This window comes from Channa argus, chromosome 2 (genome assembly GCF_033026475.1).
Source record: "Channa argus isolate prfri chromosome 2, Channa argus male v1.0, whole genome shotgun sequence".
Taxonomy (NCBI): Eukaryota; Metazoa; Chordata; class Actinopteri; order Anabantiformes; family Channidae; genus Channa; species Channa argus.
Genome location: NC_090198.1, coordinates 27,208,699 through 27,233,581, shown reverse-complemented (window position 1 = coordinate 27,233,581; position 24,883 = coordinate 27,208,699). Strand labels below are relative to the sequence as shown.

The 24,883-nt window shown below is 40.1% G+C and overlaps 1 protein-coding gene across 1 annotated transcript in view; it reads right to left on the bottom strand.

The window, feature by feature from the left end:
- Positions 1 to 24,883, bottom strand: part of smyd3 (SET and MYND domain containing 3) — a 69,904-nt gene that overhangs the window by 5,973 nt on the left and 39,048 nt on the right. The window contains exons 6-10 of the mRNA XM_067488686.1: positions 12,014 to 12,081; positions 4,821 to 4,923; positions 4,247 to 4,357; positions 1,681 to 1,768; positions 920 to 1,094 (exon numbers count right to left, since the gene is read on the bottom strand). Of these exons, the coding sequence (XP_067344787.1) occupies positions 920 to 1,094; positions 1,681 to 1,768; positions 4,247 to 4,357; positions 4,821 to 4,923; positions 12,014 to 12,081 (545 nt within the window). The remainder of the gene's footprint in view (positions 1 to 919; positions 1,095 to 1,680; positions 1,769 to 4,246; positions 4,358 to 4,820; positions 4,924 to 12,013; positions 12,082 to 24,883) is intronic.

The following is a 24,883-nucleotide window of genomic DNA, read 5'->3' as shown; positions in this document are numbered from 1 at the left end:
AGCCTGCGCACAAGGTTTGTCCACGAGCAAGACACTCAGCGCCAGCTCCTCTGCACCGCTTGTGGCTGCTCTCCCAGGAGGATGGGTGAAATGCAGGTACTCATCAATGTGGTGAAAATGTTTATTTACTTGCCTGTAATTTGCTAAGTTGCTGTTGTTATTTTTTCAATCTTTATCCTTACATGTCGTCTGTCACCTTCACGCTAACTTTCTAAACCCGACCTTTACTGTGCCTACCCAGGGACGACCTAAGGAAATTCATTCGTCCTTTATCAGGTCATAGAATCAAATCCGGTGCCTTGTGAAGTCATGTCAGAGTTGAGTCCTTCTATACTCACTTACTGTTTTCAGTGGTAATTCTACAATTCATATTCAGAAACAAGAAGAGAATCGTTTTATGCTGAACTTTTAACAGAGTAACCTTAATTGCTGATCTTGTTATGCGTCTCCAAATATCTGCTACTAATCTGTGTTAGAGTCGCCCTTTCTCTTTCATAGTGTTCAAAATGATGGCGCTTGGTCTCAAATAACATAAAATGCTACCTGGAAAACTTGGGATGACCGTGACGACATCAATCTTTGAAGTAATATTTCACATAGGTACAGACAAGTATGCAAGCCAGCACTTAAGGATGGATACTTTAATGCTGTGTTATTCTATGTTTTATATGTTTTTAGGCTTTACATGTTTATTATGTTTTATTCTTGGTCTTAATCCGCTTGTGTAGCACTTTGAGATTTGTTACCAAATGTAAAGTGCTTTATAAATACAATGAATTATTATTATTATTATTAAGGGTCTGGGTGAGTTACCCATGTCTGGTTCTTCACATTTCTGTCCATACAAGAAACAGGAAGGAGATTCACTCACTCGACCACACACACACACACACACACACTCACACACACCCACCCCTACCTGTATACCGGAAGTGTCTTCTCTCCATATCTCAGAGCTTCCTCCCAGTGTCCCAGGTGAATGGACGCATCTAAAGCCATGTCTGTCATTCTGAGCTTGTAGAGATTTTCATCAGGCACATCTCTACCCACAGTTGATAATAAATGACTGCAGCTCTGCAACAATGTTTGCCAATCTGAAAGGTCACTTAAGGAAGATCGACTTTTGTTTTGGACAATCAAAAAATGTTAAAATGAAAGCAGCACACATCTCCTAAAGGAAAATCTCAACGTTGTAATAATTTGTTGATATCAGATCAGCTTATCTGAAGTTGCTATATGCATGTTATATGCACATCTAACCAAAATCTGAGGGGCACAATGAGAAATGAGAACAGATTTGGGACATGAAGCCCAGTTTTTTCTGACTCGAATCGGTTTGTTTGTCTCAAATTGGGACGTAGAATTCCAGGTATGTTGGGGTCCCCTTTACACACCCATGCTATACACTCTACTGTACAAATAAAATATCACACAATCCAAACATCAGATTAATGAGAAAATTGACAAATATTTAGTCTGGATTTTGGATTCTTTTAGTGAAATAGGGTCTTGTATTTTGTAAATTGTACTGTACATACACAAAGTATTATCTTTGGCACAGCAACCTGTCCAGCTGCAACAGGTTGATGTGTATCCTAACAAACAGCAGACTGTTTGTCAGCCAGCAAAACCTGAACCTATCTGTTACAACACAGTGTGAGGTGTAAAATGGGCAGATACCCAACTCTGCTTTCAGTCCCTCCATTCTGGGAAGACCTTCCTTCAGCTGGTGCCATGTTGTTTCTTCACCAATAAGCATGAGTTCGTCCTAGAACGAAGAGAAAGAAAAGGATTATCTGTAAGCCAACCCTGACTATGTAGACATACAGGATAATAAGGATCTAAAAGAATCACACGCTCATACAGTCACTTCAGAATTTATTGAAACTTTTTTTAGATCCATAATTTCGAACTTTGTAGAAGCTCATCTGGCATCCTTTACAGCTTCAAGCCTCCTTGGACAAGTCTCTACAAGCTTCTCATGAAGCATATTATAGTTCACTGAAAATGAAACTGGCATTTCACTTGATGTTTGCCCCACTTATCAAGCATTTGTGGAATTATATTATAATGTATAAAATATACACCAACCAACATTGTGTCCAAAAATGTTTTTAATAAAATAAAAACACAAAAACCTAAAATTAAATACACTGAAATGAAAAAAGAAAAAGAACCTGAAACAAACTTGAAGTTTAAACTATAATAGAACTCCTTCTCCCAGGCAGATCCTCTCAAGTTCAGTCAGATTAGACGGGAAGGTCTATCCACAGATGTGAATTCTGGGCTCTCCGTTGTGGATTTGGTTGCATTTATCCTTCCTTAAACTCTGACCAGCCCCTCTGATCTGTTGCAGCGTGTCCATGAACCACCGATCTTTGCGGTGTGTCAACCGACGGTCACCCTGTGTCACTGCCAATTCCTTAATGTCTGCTTGGTGTTTCTCTGTCCTTAAGGTCTTTCTGGGCTGTTAGTTACCTCCTTGACAAAGCCCTGATCTATGATTCACCACAATTATCATGCAGGTCTACATAGAGTTCCTTTGGATTAATGCCTAAGTTTTTTTTGTCTCGACATGTAGGGTAAAATATTGGGTCTTGTATTTACAGGTGTGCGCCTTTCTAAACTGTCCCTTCAGTTCAATTTATCAGGAAATCACACAGTGCCACATCCCATGGAAATTTATAGTAACAGTATCAGTTTTTTAATAAGGGTTATTTTTTTGTGGAACAATGAAAAAAAAAACAGCATTTTTAAATATTGAATTATGTAGTAAAATGTCCTAAAATGAGGCAAAACACACAACACACACAACATCCACTCGAAAGACACAAACACAAACTCCATGCCACAGGTTTGATGACTCAAAACTCAGTTGACCGGCTTCATCCGAAAATTAAAGGGAGAGCGAGAATGAAATACAGTGTTTGTCTGTGTGTGTGCTCTGTATTCAGAACAAAGGAGGGTCGGGTAAAATGACCGCTGAAGAGAATCAACTGAGCTGAGTCGTGGTAGAGTGAGACCAAAGTGTCATAAACAGCACATGAAGAATAAAACTAGAGGCAGAGGAATAAAGAGGGAATGAACACATACAGAGAAGAAGTGTGAGACAGACACTGGAACAAAAAAATGGAGTGGATTAGGATGGATATAAAAGAAAACTGCAGCTGAAAGCAAAGATATTTTTTCTCATTTTTCAGTAGGTGGTCAGAGAATGAGTGTGTGTGTGTGTGTGTGTGTGTGTGTGTGTGTGTGTGTGTGTGTGTGTGTGTGTGAAGAGGTGGAAACCAGAAGGTAAGACGGAATGGGAGAGGCAAGGAGGAAAAGCAGGGGAGGACAGAATGTACAGGGTAACATGTTCGGTATCTCTACACTGTGTGAGCCAACAGTGGCACAGCAGAAGTGTGACAGAATGAGGCAGAAGGTTTTACACCTTTCCACAGCAGGTTTTTGGCCATTTTAAGAGATGAAGTGATTTACATTGGGTTTGGTTTAGAGAAGAAGCCTCAAAGATGTACAGACATCAGTACAGAGGTGTTTGTTATGTTTCTGTAATTTGATCGAGGGTGATATCACATGCTCAACAAGTCATAATGAGATTAAGACACTTGTGCATAACATTCAATTAGATATGTGGAATATGGCTCTACCAGTATTGCTGCACTGAAGTGAATTTCCATAATGATAGTAATATAGTCATAATACAGAAGTGTTCATGAACTTTAATCAGTACCGTACAATACAAGTGCTGCTGGCAGAATACGTTATAGATGCTTCCACTGTGTAATTTCTATTGTTTAATGTCTAACAAGTGCTCTCTGGACAATTTATTCAGGATAGTTTCACTACCTCTCTTTTGCAGAAGAAACCTGATCACACTCACAACTGGATGCTGTACTGAAGCATTTCAACTTAAGGGCCCCACAAAAGCGGCTTTTCACTTCGTGCAACCTTCTGGTTACAAGCTCACAGGAATCTCTTTGCATATGCTGTTAAAAAGGTACAATTAAAAACACTTATTTATACTTTTTGGGTCAGAAACGCATCCCTTGGCTGCGTCAAGTGAGTAAAATTAATTCTACTATATAATTCTAATGTGACATCTGGCAGCGTTGTCTGTGGATGTTACTGAACTGTTCTTGTGCTGTAATATTTGGGTCATTATTCGCATCTAAAAAGAGCTAATAAATTACTTAGAGTTTTCCCAAATGATTAGCAGAGACAGTGTCATTTGTGTTCGTCTTACTTTGTCTCGAGAGTCACATCGCTGGCAGTGGCAGGTAAAATGGTACTGGTCCTCCAGCTGTCTCTGTCGATCTTCAGTCAACGACAAAGTCTCAATGTAACTTATAGTGAGCTGGACACAGAGAAAATAGTTTAGTTTCACATGGAATTTGTTTGTTTTTACTGTATTTTGCCTTTTTGATATATCACTTTGCTACATTTACTTTTCTTTGTGTGTGCGTGCATGTGTTGGACCAGATGGTGTGGATGCATCTCATTACATACACTGAGGGGGGATGATGATGTATGGTGGTGTCATCCTGCTTATGTTGCAGTGATATTTCACTTGGTTACAGTTTTTAATATTTCCTTAATAACATTTTTGGTGTACTTCCATCAAGATTTATTAAACAATTGGACTAAGACAATAGTAGCAGCTATGTTATGTCCAATGAAAATGTAGATCAAGTTTGATGCAAAGTGGCCTGAGGCCATCTACAAACATAACAAACATTCAATAAACACATGGAAGTGGAGAAACCACTGCAGTCATAATATGTTATAAAGATGAAGTGTGAGCATTTCCATGTTTATACCTCCTCTGCAGGGTTGATATCCCGAACAGCTCTGAGCTGCAGTTTTGTTCCCTCAAACACCATCACACAGTTTGGCCTGCAGTCATGGTTTAACAGAGATAGACTGAGAAAGAGCGAACACGTTGATAAGTGGCAGGAGGGGAGAGAGAGTGCCAGAGTGTGAAAAAGGAAAAAGTGAAGGGAAGAGAAATAAAATAGAGGAGATAGAGGAGTGACGGGGGAAGAGTCAAGCAAAGTCAACAAGGTGGAGGGACGGAGAGGAGAGGGAATGGATGGGAGAAAGAGAAAGGGGGGGAGGAAATAAATTGAGAAGAAAATAGGAAAAATGAGAAGTGAGGAAAAGAAGAGGATGGAGAAAAGAATCTGTGATTAAAATGTTGAACTTTCAAATTATTTCTGCACTCTTTCTGGCAAAGTCAGGATGGAATCATCCTAATCACTGGGATTTGTATCGGCCCATAGTTATGGTTCAGTAAACATCCATCTACCTTCTAATGAATTCAGTAGGTTCTTATTAAGTGGCATCATCCACTTTCAGTTCAGAAGGAAGCAAACTACTGACTTCCACTTGAAAGTGATCTGCTTTCACGCCCAGTGACCCACCCCAGACTTTTTCTGTTTTTACAACACATGACCACATTCCCTCGTATTTCTGTTATACTCCTATACAGAGGCTAGATGTGACTTTATCACAGGTCTGAAAGGCAGAGGGCTACCTACTCAACCATAAGTATCGGCTGATAACTCCCAACTTCACAATGCCAAACAATAGAGTGATAACAGTCAAATAGGCCTATGATGAATCCGCAGCACAGCAAATGAGTAGACAAAACAAAGAGCACATGATAAAAGTCAACACTCATTTTAACTTGTGCAGTTTGGAATATAAAATGAGAGCCTCATCCACTGCCACCCCCTGCCACAACTCCAATTATTTTGGATTTAGGAGTTAGGTTAAGTGGCTAAACTGTAAATGGTTGTCAGTCTATGTGCGTGTCTCTGTGTTGAGAGGTGTACCCCTCCTCTGGCCCTATGGTGGCTGGGATATTGGGACCCTAAACAGGATAAACGGTTGCAGATAATGGATGGACAACATTACCATCTAGCTCGTTTAGTGCAGAGGCTGATGGAAGCTGAGCTGAGTTGAGTTTTATATTCCTGTGTTCAGGGCATTGTTAGAAGATGAAACATAATTTGGAAATGTGAATAATCATAATGTGATAACTGCACATGGATGTAAAAGTTAGGCCTGTGTGCTCAAATTAATGAAACTGGAAAAAGTTACACACATTCACAGACACACACACACACACACACAAACACTGGTAATTCCCTGTGCAGTGTGACAAAATGAGTAATCTGGTTCTGTCATAACAAATGTCACTCTTCATTTCTTTCTCTGGGTCTATCAAGCTTTTCTCTCTTTCAGACACACACACACACACACACACACGCACACACACACAACGTTGAGTACTCTACTTCTGTCACAACAAAGGGTTTTGACTCATTTCCCAAATCTATAACAGACACAACCCATCCTCTCACTCATCCAAATGCACAAACTTATTCTGACAAATGTCAGCATCGAAAAACTGATGCCAAACACGAGTTTTTATATTTATAGTTCACACATTTTCTACTCAGATTTAACATTGCCGGTATTGTACAACTGTAGTTCTAATGAAGTCACAATGAAAGGGCTTTCGGAGGCAATCGTGGGAAATCTTCTTCGGTCAGGTAGTAAATTGTTGCAAGAAATACTTAAACAGGAGGTGGAATGATTAATGCGATATTAATGCATGACTCATAAGGTTAATGTTTATACAAATTTTAATAAACAATGTCCTGTACATATATTACTGTAAAGATAAACGTAGTCGTTAGTTTAGCGGTCAGACTAAGTGCGAGGGCTGAATATTTATTTAATTTCAGATCATCCGCTGATTATCTGTAACCACTTATCCTGTTCAGGGTCGCAGGAGGGCTGGACCCTATCCCAGCTGTCCCAAGTGTTAAGATTCCAATTAAAATCCCAATTTTTTTTTTACCATCCACTTTACTTTATAGTGTGAATCGACAAAAGAAATGATCAAGGTACTTTAAACAATAAGGTCAAGTCCTTGCAAAATTACAGAGAAAACCCGGCCAGACAGCCAGACAGCTAGATAAGCAGACTAACGGACAAACCTCATGGAAATCAAATATAGTTTATTAACTAAAAAACACAGCAGGAGAGCTGGCAAAACCCGAAAACTAGATCTCCAACCACAACCACAATAAAAGATGCATGAACAAGAATAATCTATGTAATCAAGGTGTGTGCTACTACTGTCGGTGAGGTGAGGCAAGTAGAAGGAATCAGTACACAGCACTTGGTTGGTTAGATGGGATCTACTGGCAATGCAGGCTGTGTATCTGGATGAGTGTAGAATATCAATTAGGCGGAAGTGAAAAACATGAGAAACTGATGTGGCTATAGTGACTGATGAACAGGCGAGTGAAAAACAAAAAACTACAAATGACTGAATGCTATGTCTTAAAACTGCGCTGTTCTGTGGAACAGGTGTCCTGGATTGACTCCTCCCCTAATCCTCATGTGATTCCTGACACCTGGAGCATGACCCTTCTCTTTCTTGTCTGGGAGCCAGCTACAGCAGCCATGTTGACAGCCACCCTGTTGTTGATTCTTTGTTTGCTTTACTCCTTTTAACTTGTAATACATTTCGTTTGATGGATTATGTTTGTCTGACTCCCCGTTTTTGCTGCCTTTGAGCGGGGGTTATAACATGTTGAGGGTTCGTCCGTCTCCGTTTGAATAGGTCGTTCGATTCAGTCCCCTAATTTTTTTTTTGTTGTTGTTCAGCGTTGCACTGTTTAACATTGGCTGTTTGTTGGTGACTAAATGTGCTCTTATTTTGGTGAGTATAGTTTCTGAGTGCATATTACATTTTTGTTTTTAGTGACTTCCCTGGTTAGTTAGGGAGTAAACCAGCTGGACTGAGTAATTGGTCCTTTCATCGGTTCACTCACTTGTTTCTTTGCCTTTTTTATTTTTGAGCTAACCCGGGGTGGAGCTATATTTATATATGACTATGGTTTACTGAAGTTATGCTTTTAAAGCCGCCCTACGCCTGGCAGGCCTTAGAAGATATTTAGGCTATAGTGTAAAGTGGGCGAGTAACAGGAGTTGCTTTCTTTTAAATGTGTACTCAGGCGCTTACTTTTAGCATTCTATAGGGGGGGTCTGTTGCGAGTTAAAGTTGGTGCTCATTCTGTTGTCCTTGACCTTTTGTATATTATGTAGCTGTTGGTTGGCAAGTGGTGTCTATCTTGACTTTGCTCGTAGGAGATTTCCCTGAGTTTTAGTGGTTGTATTGGAGGTGGTTTGTTGACCATTATCCCGTTTGGACAGTGTTTGTGGGGTAGTAGTTTGTGCTACATTAGTCGCTGATGTGAAATTCAGGTCTTACTTTTGCTAGTGTGACTTTGGTAGCCTTAGGCTGAGAGAGCATCTGTTGCTGCTATGATTAGAGTGGACACTGTGGTGTTTGGTGTGTTCTTCTTGGAGGTCTTTCGTTTGCATTTTAGGTTAAGTGAAACAATTCAGTACGGCTACATTTATTGCATTTATTAAGGAACCATTAGAGAAGTAGCTTGAGCCGTTACCAAAAGATCAGCTCTTACATCTTGCCAAGCATTATGACACTCGGATTGCCACTGGTGAAAAACGTTTAAAAGAAAGTATTAGAGATGGCCTTTAGGCTATATCAACAGTAATAGTAAGAATACCTGGAGGTGCAGCACAATACAAGGTGAGCAGGAGGGGATAACAGAGAAAATTTTGGTCCAGGAGTGAGGGGTGGGACAGGCAGGAAACGAGAAACAGGGTCCAGGAAGTGGCCAGAGTTAGTAGGTGAGCGATGAGGTAAGTTGTGGACAAAACAACTGCTGGCAGACAACGAGAAGACCAGACGGAGACCGACAAACAAGTAGGGGATCAGGTGGGTGAAAGAAGAAGACGAGCTGATTGGGACACAGACAGACACAGAACTGATCCGGTGAATATTGACAGACGTGAGGCAGATGGGAGTGGATCAGACTGCAGGCAATCCAGGAAAATGACAGAGTGACAGACAGGAAAAGCAGACGAGACAAACCAGTGGGAAGTGCACAGTGACAGTGGGTTAAATACAGAAGGGACTAATTGGCAAAATGAGTACAGTTGAGGGCAGGCGGAAAGAAAACTACAGGATGAGAGAGAGTTTGAGTACAGACTGTGATCAGTAAATGAAAACACCAGGGTGTGACGAGTGGGTGGCAGAGGAGGAGAGAGACCAAGAATGAGAGAGAGCAGGGTCGGGGATGTGATTGGGTGCTTGAGTGGAGCTTAGAATGGGGCTGAAAACGGAAAAAAAAGAAGACGGTCTAGGGCAGAGGTCATGACAGGCCGGTCATCCTAACCCGTTGGAGTAAATGGAAAGCAGGAAGAAAGAGAAAAGAAGAGCAACAAGGAGCAACACACACACAAAACAAGGTAGTGCAGGTTGGTGGTGTTAGTAAGTTCACATTAGAACACAGCTCTAAAGCTGGAGAAACCTGCAGAACGGTGCAGAGAGTGGGATACAGAGAGGAGAAGGGACACATGCATGTATACATAGGAGAAGCGCTCACTAGCATCAGTCTGTCAGTCAGTCCATAGCAGCAGGTTCAGAGTCACATGAGCCAACCAACTCAAAATTTTGTCAATAAGGACATTTTAAGTCTAATCTTAAGTGTAGAGAGGGTGTCTGCTACCCAATTTTTAAACTGGGCGCAAGCTCCGCAGGAGAGGAGCTTGACAGCCAAAGGCTCTGCCTCCCGGGCTACCTAAGGAAGTTCTGGATCTGCATCCTGTGAGCACAGCGGCCTATTAGAATACTCTGGTACTATGAGGTCTTTAGGATACAGTGGAGCTTTACCTTTCTGAGCAGCATAAACACCAAAAGGCTTCACATGAGCAAGAGTATTTTGGATAATAGTTTATTTTTACATACCCAGCTGTTCTGATAACGTTGTTAGCCTCCTTTACTTATTCTTTTGTGTTTCTTTGTTCACTTTGTTGTTAAACCAAACCCCTGTGTTTAACTTGATGAGCATTTCGGTTTGTTTGGTTGTTCTTTTACATATTGTATTTAACTGAGAGGTTTGATCGTTTTTATAACTCATTCCATTATCGGGGCTCATGTTGATCATATTCAAGAGCAAAACAATGGGTGCAAGAGATAAAGACTGTGTGTGTGTGTGTGTGTGTGTGTCTGTGTGGAGCTTTTGTGCCCTCCTGGCTTTGTTCTATAGTGGAGAAGTTGCAGGTTGAATATCAAGTAGAAATCAGGCCTTCCAAACAATGCTTTTATATGAGAGAAAGCGGCTCATTAGCATACTAATTAGATTAATTAACTAAACCACACTGCAAGAATATCTGCTCTCAATAAGTGAGACTGACTGGGACTATCTGAGTGGATGGGTGTGAAGGCAGTGCAGGTGTAATTTTATATGATATTTAAAGGAGGAGAGAGGGCAGGCCAGTTCGCAGGAAACAAAATGAATCCCCAACCTCAACCGTGGACGTTGTGCACGTCAGCACACATCCAAGCATCGGTCCCCAGCCCAGCAAAAGGGTTATATCACATTATAGAATCTGGCATAAAGGCCTTTGGCGAGGCGAATTAACATGCGGACAACATGTGGCAACCGAGCTTACAGGATAAGCCCAAAGAGAGAAAAGGGGGGGTTAACACTGTCTTCTCTTTACTGTCTCTGTCCTTACTTTGCAGGATTTACTTTTAATGATTCACTATAGTGTGAATATAGTGTGAATACACTTGCCACAACATTCAAAATGTTAAAACTAACATTTTGAATATTATGGCAAGTTTTTTGCGTGACACCTACTGAAATTACATCGATTAACCAACACATTAAATAAAACCACCTGTGTGACAAATCATTCTAATAGAACAGACAGCTACAGACTGGCTTTCCAGACTGAATTATTTTACCTGGGACAGGCTCATACTGTAAAACAGCTCTGACTGGTGAGCAACTAATAAAAACGTCTTGGGAATTTGTATCATATTGTCAGCTAATCTCTTCTTGCCGTTTTTCCTCAGTGTATCTGTGCAATTTGGCTGCAGCTAAACTCGGGTTTAAGCTGTTCTGAGCTGAAATGTTTGCATGCTTGACGCAGGTTACAGCAAGTAAACAAAGGTGTCCGTTATCAATCCTGATAAAGGGCTCAGAAGACAGGATAGTACATTGTGTTTTCTATAGACCAATTGACGGTGAGCGAGGGATGAACTTAGTGGAAAGAGGGGAATTATGAGGGAAGGGTCTCATACAACAGTGAGAAAAATTAACAGCCTGATGGGGTGAACAGAGGTGTATCTTTGCCAGAGAAATTCCCCATCCCTTCGGCAAGCCCACGGTTGCTAGGCAACCCAAAAATATGAATAGGTTGGGGACCATCCTGCAAAATTGGGCCCATCATGTATGGATGAGTTACCACAACAAAATCGCACATAGACACACACGGTTTGGCTGAGCTGTGGCCATCTGACATCTCAACACAGGCCAGTCGAACTGGCTGGGACACCTGCAGTGTGTCTGTGTGCGCGTGTGTGTAGCACCGTGTAACAACATGTGCAACGACAGGCCAAATCCCACCCCATTCACGCAGGACTCAATACAGGGATTACAGTACATGCCGCCTTGCAGTGTGCGTGTGTGTGTGCACGTGCACACGTCTGTTTCACTCACATATGCCAGACAGGAATTGCATATGAGTTGTAGTCAAACCTTTCTCTACTCGTTTTCGCTCGTCTCTCCCCCACCCATCTTTCCCCACAAGCCTTATAATATTCTGTCAACATTCATTTTTAAGTTTTCGCCTCACAACAAAAAGAAATGCACTTCCTCTATTCTTCCCTTCTTCCCGGTACTTCAAAGGACTGTCAGAAAAACAGCGAGGAGAGTAGAGGGGGCTTTGAAAGTGTGCATGAAAGATGGGTGGAGTCGGTCGGGGTGTGGTGATCTAGCAGAGCAAGCATTCAAATTTCATTGCGAGACAGAGGTCTCCATCCATCTAACAGAGAAATGAATGCTGGCTTTTAAAGTGGATGCATCACACATTGTCTTTTGTGTGTGTATTGTACCTGGGATACAGGCCAACGCCAGTCTCCTGCAGCTCTCCATCACTGATGGTGAAACAGTTACACGTCACCTAAGAGGGAGGAAAGAGATTGTTCATTTGCTTCTTTGCTTCAGGGAACCAGCAACAAATACTTTCATCCTGTGTTCTGAACATTTTTACATTTCTTTCATACTTGCCAAAGGCCCCAATAGCACTTTGATTGAAACATGACATGCTTTGAGATGACGCGATCAGATTATTTCAAATTATCACCCAATTATTTTTTTTTCCCTCAATAATAGACCGTTTTTGTAGTTTATCAACTGATCACGTACCATGATTTTTCCTAAAGAAAGTGGAGTATTTTGTTTCCCTATGGAGGTGGGGAAACCAGTGAAAGAAGGAAGTGTTATTGTGTAAAGACTGTGGCTCATCAAAAACTACGCAGATGAGATAAAGCAAGATGCCACTTAACAAAATGCACTTTGGGATCGCTTTTCAATAGAGCTGGTCTGAGAATAATTTCTCATCTTATACATGCACAGGGAGGAATGACAGGAGAATAAAAGGAGAGAGGATAAGATGAGAAACGATTAAGGGGGTTGACATTTTAACTCCAAATTATTTTCTTTTACACAATGTCGATTAAAGGCTGACGCGAATTATAAAAAAGCCTGCGACACTGTAGAGCTTCACTACAATAAAAATCAATTAACAGTCAGATGTTTTTCCAGTCAATCTAGCCTCGTATCTCCAGGCATGGAAATTTGATTGTGATTGGTTTGGTCACTGTTAAATTAACTGCCATGACAATTCTATTGACATTCATAATAGCAAAGAATGAAGCCTACTGACTATGATCAAACCCCAACTTATGATCTGGTGACACCAGAAGATTTGCATTGGCACAAGAGAGGAAGCCAATTCCGACGGTTCCAGCGAATGATGTCACGTGACAACATGTGAACTCGAATGCACCTTTTTCCAAATTCTCTATTTCTGCATAAATTTGACAAAAACCTTCCTTAGTCTAAATATACAGAGGAACTTTTCAAACAAACAGGACAAAACATAACATTCATTTACAGTATTCTCCAATCTTATTATTTTGCTTGGGAGACTGCGTTGTTTAAATGAGAAAAATCAGACACTTAACTATCAAACACAAGTATGTAGAAGTGTGTCGTGGCTCAAACAAGTGAGATTTCTAAATACCATAAAGACTCATTGATGCTCAGCAGGCTGGAAATAGTTTTAGAAGAATGGAGAACGTGGAGAACATTCAAGTCAACCAAAATGTGTGGATGGTATCAACCAAACTGCATTCAAACAAAAGAACCCAAACCATCTGTGGAGACCAGTATCATTATATTTAGGCACACTGATGCTTTTGGACCCGAGTGGCTTCATCATTCATGGAACTATGAATTCTGAGTTGTACAAGCAAATTCTGCATTAGCACATCAAGGCATCCATTCATGAAGTGAAGCTTAAAAAAAAACAGGTTCATACTGCAAGAGAATGACTTTAAATGCACATGTTTTTGTACTAATTTAATGTTGGAATCATAGGAAAATATTCTATTTCATTATATTATAATGGTTAAGTAGACAAGCTGGCTTAGAAAAATGCTCCTTCTAAATCTAGACGCCACAACTGTAAATATAACAATTTGGTCTGTTTTTGTCCATAATATAGACAAAAAATAGGTTACGACTTGTGTAGAGTGTGTGTATGAACCTTCATGATTTACAGGACACAATTAGTGAAAGACCCAGAGCTTTCCAGGAGACAGAGGAGACATTTTAAATGAGGAAAAGATGGTTTGTTTCTTTTAACACCTGAGTTAGTGCAGAGATGGTTTGAGCAATAAAATGCCTCAAAATGTTGTTTAAAAGAGAGTGGTGCTAGATGCTAGAGAGTGAGTTAGAACATAAAACAAGTTAAAGAGTCGAAAGCTAAAAAAAAATAAAATAAACAAGACAGAAAAAACCCACTCACTGTGTTTAATGTGTGAGCTACGCAGCCAGTCAGAATGTGTTTGTGTCAGATGCTGTTACTACTCTGATCTGTATTTGTAACTTCAGCATCATTAGTGTTACTGTACCTGGAGGTGGTCACACAAAGACGCATGCAAGGCGTGTGAAAGATACCCCAAAAACGATTGCCCACTGAAACCAGGACTCATGTCAGTCCTGAAATCTGGGTTGTCCCACAGAAGACACAAGAACTGGTTGCATTGTCGAATCCACTGGAATCGTATGTCTGTGAGGTTTTGGATTTCTTTCATCAAGGCGGGTGTGTTTCTCTAAAAGCCACACATTGCAAACTCTGCCTACACTGCTGGAAACAAGAACGAGCCATTGTCATGCTTTGATTTCATACAGATTATTGATCAGGCATCAATGAAGGAACTGATGAAGAATCAGACCAAAACGGGAAAACACCAACATTTTCAATTTTCTGTCAACCAACTAATGACTTAATCGACTATTTGTGGCTACAAACAAAGTGTCAGCACGTGACTGTTATTCCATAAGGTAACGTAAAGAGGAGGTTGTGCAGGCCATGTTTAATGACATGTGTTGACCTTCACATATGAGCTGGCATTCAAACAGTTGGTGAGGGACTGAAATAAAAACTGAATCTCAACTATGTTTTGTTTCCAGTATGAAGAGGTGTGTTTGAGTCCCCTGCAGGTTTCAGCTCATTAGGAAAACACAGCGTTGGTTAGTGACAGCAGGCACACTGGGACGGCCGTGCGGAGAGAACAGAAAGGACAGTTTTGAGAGGGGGATGATGAAGTAGAAGAGAGAATTTAAACAAACAGTGGTAGGGCACTCAGCTGGGCAGAGATCTCTCTCTCTCTCTGTCACACACACAGAAATACAGACACACACCAAGTCGCTCTCAGGGGATGAGAATCAATCTAGCAGAACATCGTCATCTGCAGAACCAGCTGCTGGACGCCCTTTGCTTTCCAAATACACAAACACGAATGCATGCAGGGCCCTTCCTTCATGATTTTTTCCACAGATGCATAAGCTCCCAGTATGTATGTGGTCTGTGTTGGAGATGTGCATTTGCAGAGAAACAGCACCCTCTGTAATAAAACACCGGCAGCCGGCCGAACGTGTTGTCCATCAGTAACCATGGTGACGGCTGTTTCCTTCAGATAATTGGTAAGCGCTCTCTACAGTTTACCTGCTAATTTATACCCCCCCCCCCCCCCCCCCCCAAACACACACACTATTAAAGACAGCCCTCCACAGCAAAGTATAGAGTTTATATGAGGTGACACTGTTGCGAAGTAGCACTGACAAAGACGCAGTTTAGGACAGAGAGATGAAGGCTACTTTCAATCCATCTTGGGTGAAAGTCTATTTTACAATATGAAATGAAAGGAGCTCAGCAGTAAATAACAAAGCAGAAATTCTTAACAGCAGGTTCCTAATGGGGATTACAAGCCTGATATGATTTAGCTACTGTCATTCCCCTGTGGAGAATTACACAATTACAGCATCTGTGCAACTCTTACAGAAGCGTGCATTTTGTCTGGAATGGGGCAGAAAATGTCCCCACATCCCTTCATGGGTTTCCTCATTTATTTTTCTGCCTGTCACACACAGTTTTTCTGCTGATTAAAGTTGGATGAAATGTGTAGAAATGATGAATGCGAGATAGAAGAACGGAGGCACAGACAGCTGAATGAGTGAAGGGTGTGGTGAGCGGCCTGTGATGTGGAAAATGGAAAATGAGATGAAAAACACTGTATTCAAAATGTCATCGTGTTTTAGAAATAAAAAAAAAGGCTGATCAAAGATAACTACGCATTTAGGACATACTGTCGGTTCTTCGACGATAACTTCAGCCATTTTCAAAAATGAATCATATTCATTCCAAAACATGTGGTCGATAAAATTACTGCTCAGACTAAAAGTAAATCATCATACTTCCAGAGCATGTGCAATTGACCAGCTAAGATACAAGGAATTGCTCATTCAGAGAGCAGCTGTAAAGGTTGCATTCATATAACAGTGTCTTAAAAAAACACACTTTCCAGCAAGTGTTCACACAAGTGCTGCAGAACGTTCAGAAAGCAATGTAATTTTTTTTATTTATGAAATGGACACACATCATGTTGTCATTCTAAGTTTATTTTGGATTAATACCTTACTTTTGTGAGTAAAGTGTTAATAGTCAGCTTTGGAATGAATGAAATTCAACCGCAACATTTTAGAAGCAACTTTCCACCGAAGAACTTACACGTAAAATATTCTGAGTATAAAAACTAAAGCTGAGGCATCACAATTGTTGTACACACAAGCGCTTTCGGCTTATCCCGTGGTTCAGTGTCTTGGCCAGAGACACTTCGACATATAGCCAGTGCCGGGGATCGAACCACTGACCCCGACTGCCTTTACCAACTGAGCTACAGCCTCCCCTCATACTAAGAAAAAAAGATGTATAGACAAAACTAGAGATTATGATTAAATGTTTACTGCAAGCACAAGTCTACTACTCTTCTTCGTCATTTGAACAGCTTTTCATAAATTAAATATTCATAAAACTCAGCTACAAGACTTGTCAGTTTGATCAAAACTGTCACTTTCATTTATTCTTTTGGTCGTGTCTCTCGCAGTAAACACACAGACACAGAAAGCATCTTGAAAATGCAGAAGGCACTAGATTTACTGCTGACACAAAACGAGTATGGACGTGATTAAATCTAAACCAAAGCCTGGCCATTCATCACAGCTACAAGACAAGAAGAGGAAAAGACTGAGATGGGTACAGTGAACTCCAGTCAGCTGCGGGACTCAAGCGTGGTTGTCTGTTCTGACATTAAGAATTCATGGAGGGCGGGGCAGATCAAAGTGATTTCAGTGACATTTGGCAAACATATACGGGTGGCACATTTCTAAGGTACAGAATGGGGGTTTGGCACAGTGGGGAATGGGAGGTATCATCATCACATGGATGAGTTGGTTTGCTTTGTCCTGTCACATCAGCTTTAAAAAAAAAAAGAAAAGAAAAAAAAACACGGACTGAATGGTTTATGTCTTTAATGGAAACGGTTCAATTACTGTCAATCTGGGAAAACTACAAAGGCCATCAGACTCAATCAAAGGCCACTTCTGTGTGCACTATTAATGCTTTGATTAAGTATTTATGATTTAATCACGCTTCTTTCATTTCCAAACACACAGGCAGAATACACAAAATTACTGAGGAAAACTTGAGAAAAATGTCGTTAGGCATCATTTCCTCACACAAATAAATGTTCACACACATAAAATACACATTTTTAAAGTCTTATTTGTATAACTCACTCCTTCACAAATTCAGTTTTTATAAAATTACTTTTACTTCTTACTTTCATCCCAAACAGCTACAATCAATTTTAATTCTGCAATGTATCGCATTATTACGTTTGTAAAAACAACCAAAAAAGTATCAAATTACACAGCATTTCAGAATCTTTTTTTGTTGTTTTCCAGCTTGCAAACGTTTAGTGTTCTCCGAGTTCGTTTCTGACTGGAGGACGCAGATGCTTCCGGTGCACAATTTACAAAAATCTGCTTCGCCGAATCAGAGAGACAAAACTTGTAAACATAGTGAAGCATTTCAGCAGCTAAAGAGTCTTTCAGTGTAAAAAGGTAAATTAAAGACGGCACTTTCATCATGTAAAATGAATCCCAGTGTTACTCCATATTTGCTGGTGGTGTAAATTGGTAAATGTTTGCCAAGGAGGTCACTGTATGATTTTAAAAGAGGACAAATGTGTCTGCTGCCTTTGTTGTCTGCTTCAAAATAAAATAAAATTAATTAAACCTGTGCAACAGCGAAGATCTACAGTCTGTTTTTTAAACAAAACCTTTTCTAAATTGGTTTGTAAATGAATCGTATTTTCAACAATTCCCTCACAAATACTGAAAACGATGAGTTGGTGAATTGATTTCGGACGGAGGGCTGCAGCACAGACAAACTAATCCAGGCTGCAGACTGACAAATATTACCAGTGTGTAGAGGCGATACATTGTTGGTTTTTGGCTCCATGGGGATTTTTCTAAATATGATTAATGTAGAAAATGAGTAATTTACAATAAGTTATCCTTTAATCTAAATCATTCTTTTGTTCATGCTCAAATTATATACACATGTGAAAAGTGTGTATAGTGGAAAACACGTGTGTTTTGTGTAGTAAAATAAACCAGATTATCACAGCAGAATCTATTAACTAAACAGGGAGCTGCAGCTGATTCTGAAGTCACGCTCTGTATTGACTGACATGAAGCTTAATATAAAGAGTCCCTCAGACTGGTTTGTCTCTGGAAGACAGAGGTTATGTCCTGGTGAGACGACCCCTCAGTGGCACTCAGCTAACTGTCCTGGCAGCTGGTGCACTCAGGTGTGTGCGCTGGAACGGTTTTCACTTAGGGCAGAAAGCTCCTGTCAAGAGCGACAGAAAAAAAAAATCTACAGACTTATTTTATAGCCTGAGGTCTCAGCTGGAGTTATAGTTCCATCTGAAGGACACGCTCGATCTATTTCAGAGTCCAGCTCCACTGCTTGACTCGAAAGCTGACGGTGCAGTTTGCTTTGTTCTTCCAGTGCCCCACCTTACTTCTACACTGGAAATAAAAATTTTTTTTCTTTAGATCATCCAAGCTGTGCTTTCAAGCTTTAGAATTTGCAGCTTCAACGTTTAACTGCCAGGCTTAGTTTGTTATTGAACTGCTGTCGATACACCTGATTCATTTCTGAAGTGCCAACAATTAACAGCACGGCCCCTGGTTCAAGTAAGATTGTGAACCTTTTACACATGTCATCATGGGACTTTCCTCCCTTCGTGTCTCATCATCTCATTCCTAGTAACTCACTCATAAAAAGACACATATTTCTTATTCATTTGCAATGTTGCCGTTCAGACCCTTTGTCCAAACAAGTCCTGACCTTTTACCCTGCAGCCCATATCTATCTATGAAGTTGTTGCGTTTCAGGTGACGTGCAAACAGATATTACCTTTAAAAACATAACTCTTCAGTTAACCTAAAATAGAAGAGAAAATTATTTCTATATTAATAGAAGAAATAAATAGACTAGAAAGACATAATGTTTGTACATACATAATACTTTACTCCATCTTATGTTTTTCTATGTGCTATGTTTTGCCCATTTTCCATTTACACACACACACACACACACACACACACACACACACACACACACACACACACACACACAATCACCTCAGGAGGGGGAAAAGGGAGAAAAAATGAGAGAAGTGCAGAAATGGGTTTAAACTTGTTAGTAAACTTGTAAGTGAAGTTGCTGAGCGTGAATGAGAGCGGGAGGGCTGAATTAGAGAGATGCACCCTGGGGAAACTCTGAGCAGAATATCGAGTAGCACAAATGAGTGAGTGCAGTTTGACATGAGTCTCAACACTGCCGTTGACTCACGTTGTGTGTAGACACACTGTTGGAATTAGTCAGTTGGGGTCAGGGTTGTGGTTAGGCCTTTTTTTGTCATGGTTGGGGTTAGAGTAAATGGCTAGGGAACATTTACATTATGTCACAATGTGTATTCTGATCTATAGCATCAAATGCATGTGTATGAATGTGCTAAAACAGCACATCAGCCTACTAAACAGTTTCACTAAACCTTCATCAGAAATAATCTCTTGGTTTCTTTCTTCTGTAAGCCAGGTAAGCTGTCCAGTCCAATAAAGGTCTTTGAATAAAACTTTGATAAACCACAGCAGCAGCAGCAGATGCCACACAGTGTCATGAAGGTTTGAGATGAACTTTCTTCTTTCTCTGCCTTCCAATCAGTCCAAGTGACCAAAGAATCCAAATACTGCACAAATATGAAGTCTTGAGGAACAACTGAACAATATTTCTAACCATTAATGCTTCAGGTAATCAGTGGAGCACTGTTATTGGTTGAGAGTGTGGAGGAGCTCTCAGCAGTTCTTTGATCAGTGAGCGGTAAAGGTTACACAACACCTTCCACTGACATAAAACACAAAAAAACATGCTGCACATACAAACTCAAACACACACAGCTGACTATGGTCTTCAGCTACAGCACATCTAGTTCTGAAGCTGCTTATATGCGGACATGACCTGAGAGGTCAATCTTGTTTCTGTTTCTTTCCACTTCATCACTTTGTGTCTCTGTGCTACTGATTTTCTGCATAGTAACAAGGAAGAAAGAAAAAAAAAAATGCACACAATGAGGCCGGAAAGACATTAAGCAAAGCATTTACATAAAATAAGTAAGAAATGAAGAAAACATGAGTTAAAAAAAGAGCAAAGTTTAGCCAAGCAGATTGTCTGGAGCCAAGTTACACCAGAGGAGTAGGGCAGAGATAAAAAGAGCAGGTTATTGTTTTCAGAGCAGGATCCTTCGTAGGAAATTGTTTTTTACTGCATGACTGCTCTGCCGTAGTCTGAATCAAAGGGTGCTTCACGGGGGAATAACTATTCCTCCTTCCGCTCTGAAAGCAGCAGTCAGGCAGCCCTGAATGGGTTTCCCTCTGTGCTTTTACTGCACCCATAACTTTCTTCTCACGGCTAAAACACCCACTCAATTCTCAACCCCGTGTTAAAATCCAGGTAGCCACGTATATAGACCCCATCGGCTGCAGCATTTCATTGCCGAGCTGGATTACACTTGCTGATTTAACAGTTTTCTTATCTCATTTTAACCTTGTTCTTGAATAAGTGGCACTGGAGACGAGCATAAAAATCTGGATGAAGAATAGTAGAGCAGTAACTGTGTGGATTAACAGAGTCCCTTATTTATCTAACCCTGTCCTATAGAAAGCTCGTTTTTAAACAGGTTTTCCAATTATGTCGTATTGCAAACACAACAGCTTGCTGGCTTACGATCACATGAAATTTTTTTTATAGGATGAAGGAGTCTCTCCAACAAGAGCTTACAAGGACACATAATACTTGCACATGTAAGGAACAAGTGTCCAAACATATTAAGTTACTCAAATGTCCGTTTGTGTGTGTGTGTGTGTGTGTAGCTAGAAGTATCTGAAACATCCATCAATCCATTATCTTTGGCAACTTATCCTGTTCAGAGTCACAGGAGGCTGCAGCCTCTTCCAGCTGTCATTAGGTGAGAGGTGGGATACACCCTGGACAGGTAGCGAGTCTATCTCAGGGCGATATTTGAAACATGTACCATAATAGTGTTTTCCTCAGCCACAAAACCATTACATAAATAACACAAAGAGGAGGCGCTTCTTAAGTTTACACACACTGTCTTACACAATTGTTCATAATTGACTGATTATGGAAGATTAATTATTTCAAGAAAATCCACTCCGGCTGCAGATATTTGTTTTTGGATACTGTCAGAAGAGTGAAAAATGGGCAACATTCAGCAAAGTTGTGCTTTTGTAGTTTTTGTGCTTTTGAAAATGAGTGAATTTTAATAGATTTGCAAGCAATTATAAAATATGTTCTGGTAATATCTTATGATAAGATATGATAATATGTGATATAAAACAATATGTTGACCCACACATGGAAATTGTATGCATTTACAATTAAATCTAAAACAATCATGTTTGCAAAATGTGAAGAGGGAAGAAGGCCCCCCCCTCATTCAATACCCCGACATTCCCTGTGTGTTGAGGAGCTTAACTGGAACTACAAACTGTTGTATGTTTGATTGACATTTGTGCCTCCGGGAGAATTTGACACTCAGAAGAAAGATGTCAGCAGTGCAGTGGGATCAGGCCATCGACTGCATGCATCACAGAGCAGGCCCCAAGGCAAACAAATGAGTGAGTTTGGACGCGTTTTGGAGGGCAAACATGTTAGCACCATGATGGTTGCCAAGTAACCAGCAATTCTCTTCTCATCCGTTTTCAGTGCTGACCATCCCATTAAGTTTGCAGTGTGCTTTAACAACCACTGAGCTCATCCCAATTAATTTACAACTTGTGGGCATTTTTAGCTTTTGCCTTTTCATCATAACATGGTACACCGGCACAGCTGTCCACAGCTTGTTGCAGCCACACATTCTTTAAACCCAATCTCCAACTTTCTGCACATGTCGCTTCTGCGGTTTGTACCAGCAACCGCAGACTAACAAACCTCTGTTACCTTATGTTTGATTTGAATGTATAATGAAAATATGCATCATGTTAAGAGTTTGGCTTTTTATTGCACAGGCCTTACTTGCTTCTACAGGCAGGACAGGTGCACAGAGAGCATCTCCATGGCAACCATAGTTGACTTGGATTTTATTATACTGACAGACCACACAGATGGATTTCTCACTGATTTCTAATTTTGAAAAGCACATTTCTCTCACCGCACACTGCGTTGACACCAGATGAATACATTCTATGTCTCACTCTCATTTCCTTCCATCACGTTCACTTTCTTGAGTATCATTTGCAATCAGTTTCATGCCTGATTAAACTAGGCTTTCTGCCTTTTGAGAGAAAAAAAAAAAAGGCAAACCTTAAAAAAAACAAAACATACATTAACCTTGAGGCTTTGGAATATGAATGTAAATAGGAAAAGCCATTGGCAGATTAAAGAAAATGCCCCCATTCTTTTTGGTTATATTGAGCCTGCTTTTGAACGATACAGAAGAAAATCAGATCGAGTATAATTTCCAGCAACTGTGTTCTAGATGCAAGTTTAAAATTATGCATTTCGAGTAATAAGAGGAGTTGAAAACTGTTCAGTGTTCAAGTGGAAGCTTTACTGATTATTGTAACTTAAGTGATTCGTTTGACCTTTATTCTAATTTCTTTGCATCATAATTGCGAATTCTGTGACATTTTAATAAAGTATAGAACAAACAGTAAACACAGAAAGAACTTTTATGTGTATTAGTTAAACATGTAGTGCTTCCTGTCATCTACAACCTGTTGTGTTTGCGTACATCAATCGGTATATGGGGCTCTATTGTATTCTGTTTTCTGACACCTGTCAATCACAGCCAGCTTTTCATTTTTCTCCTGCAGTGGGTGGTCAAATTGTAATTATACAGTCTATACTGTGTCTCTACATTCACATAAATTCATCTGTGTGTCCTCCACAGAACAGCAGCTACTCATTAGCATAAAAATATGCAATCAGAAGAATTTGCATATGGGTGAATATCATGAAAATGAAAAGAGTTGTCCTAGAGATGCAACGTCAGCACAACACGGGGCTGTGTTAGCTTTACACTGTACTGTGCGTTTCTTAATACATTTTAATCTAAAATTCACTAACACTGTATAAATATAAACCTTGATACCACCTCGTGGATTTTACACTGTGGTGCACAAGTTTATTGCTGCCGTGATCGACAGGTGTGTGAACAAACAGTGCATCACCTGTGTCCCCACACATAGTTTACACCTGTATCTGTAGAGATCATGTACCTGGATACAGTACAAAAGACTATGCATTTCTGCATGTGTACAGATGCCGAGTGTTGCATCGACTGCATTTAATGTTATCTGCTTTTGATATAAAACCCTGTGCATATAGTGCTAAAGTAGGGCCTTAGGGGGTGTATGTGTGTATACATGGAACTGTATGTATGTGTGAACATTATAGTGATAAAGCAGCGCATGGTTCAGTGGAAATTACGGTCATCCATCTTGTACAGCGCACATGCATGTGCACACACGAACGGGACAAACAACACAACCAAATAACGAGGAGACACTTCTTTTGTGTTAGTCACTGTCTGGAGTGCAGCACTTTGATAACAGACAATCCCGACTGCAGACATCACGTACAGCAGTCACCTTGAATTTAAAGTTATGGACTGAAATAACCGAATGAGTCATGAAGTCAAAGGAAGCTGTGACCCAGAACAAATCACCCTAAATGTAAAAGTGTATGTGTTTAATTAATACAGAAGGCAATACAAAAACTACTGTATGCATTACATGTAATTAAAGGTGGTGTGAACAAAGGTCAGTGGAGAGACGGAAAAAAAAGAAAGGAGGACATAAGTTTTGGAAGAATTTAGGCCAAGAGGTACTGCTGATTTAAAGGCTTGTGCAAGGACCATTACCCCATAATTCCAAAATTTTCAAACACCTCAAGTAGCATCTGCCCTGCTGCTCTACTTGCTCTAAGTGTGAAACAATACTGAAATATGTTAGTAAGGCAAAGAATAGTAATCGTTCTCCCAGGTTTGTAATTTACTAGTGCTTTTCTTAGTTTCTTAGAAAAGGAGTAGGCCTGTATGCATTGATTTTTCATATTACATTTTTATTTGATTAACCTGTTGTTTGTTTTCTTCATTTACTGATTAATATTTTCAGAATCATGAAATTATTACAGAATCCGAAACTTACATTGAAAATTACATCTTCAATTATCTTGTTGTATCCAACCAATAATGGTAAACAATAAATTGATAAGTTGTCAGTGTATTTTATATAAAAAGGTACAATCTGCACCTTTGGGGAATAAAGTTCAAACTTAATTTGAGCCTCTCTGAGCTCAACTACAGTCCACCATGGTCTGCTCAGCCCTTCAACAATAAATACGACTGCTTTAAAAGCTTCCCAAACAGATTTTCTGAAAAAAAATTAAAAAGGCCGACCTCGCTCTGACCTTAAAAAGGGAATATCTCTGCACAGCTGCCAGGTTGGTAAATAGGTCTGGGCCACAGAAGACCTAGACAGCTCCTCTCCACATTAGGCTCATGTTTTACATCTAAAACAGTTACAGTCCACTTAAATTTTTCTAAGGAGGGAGTGAAATTAATTTTCGTTTTCAGATGAATTCAGTCCTGTTTGTTTACCCTTTTATCAACAGAGATGGGGCATTTATTATTGTGTAACTTAGGAGTTTATTACTGATTAACTATTTGTGTGGTCTTCAGAAATGCTATCTTGTTCAT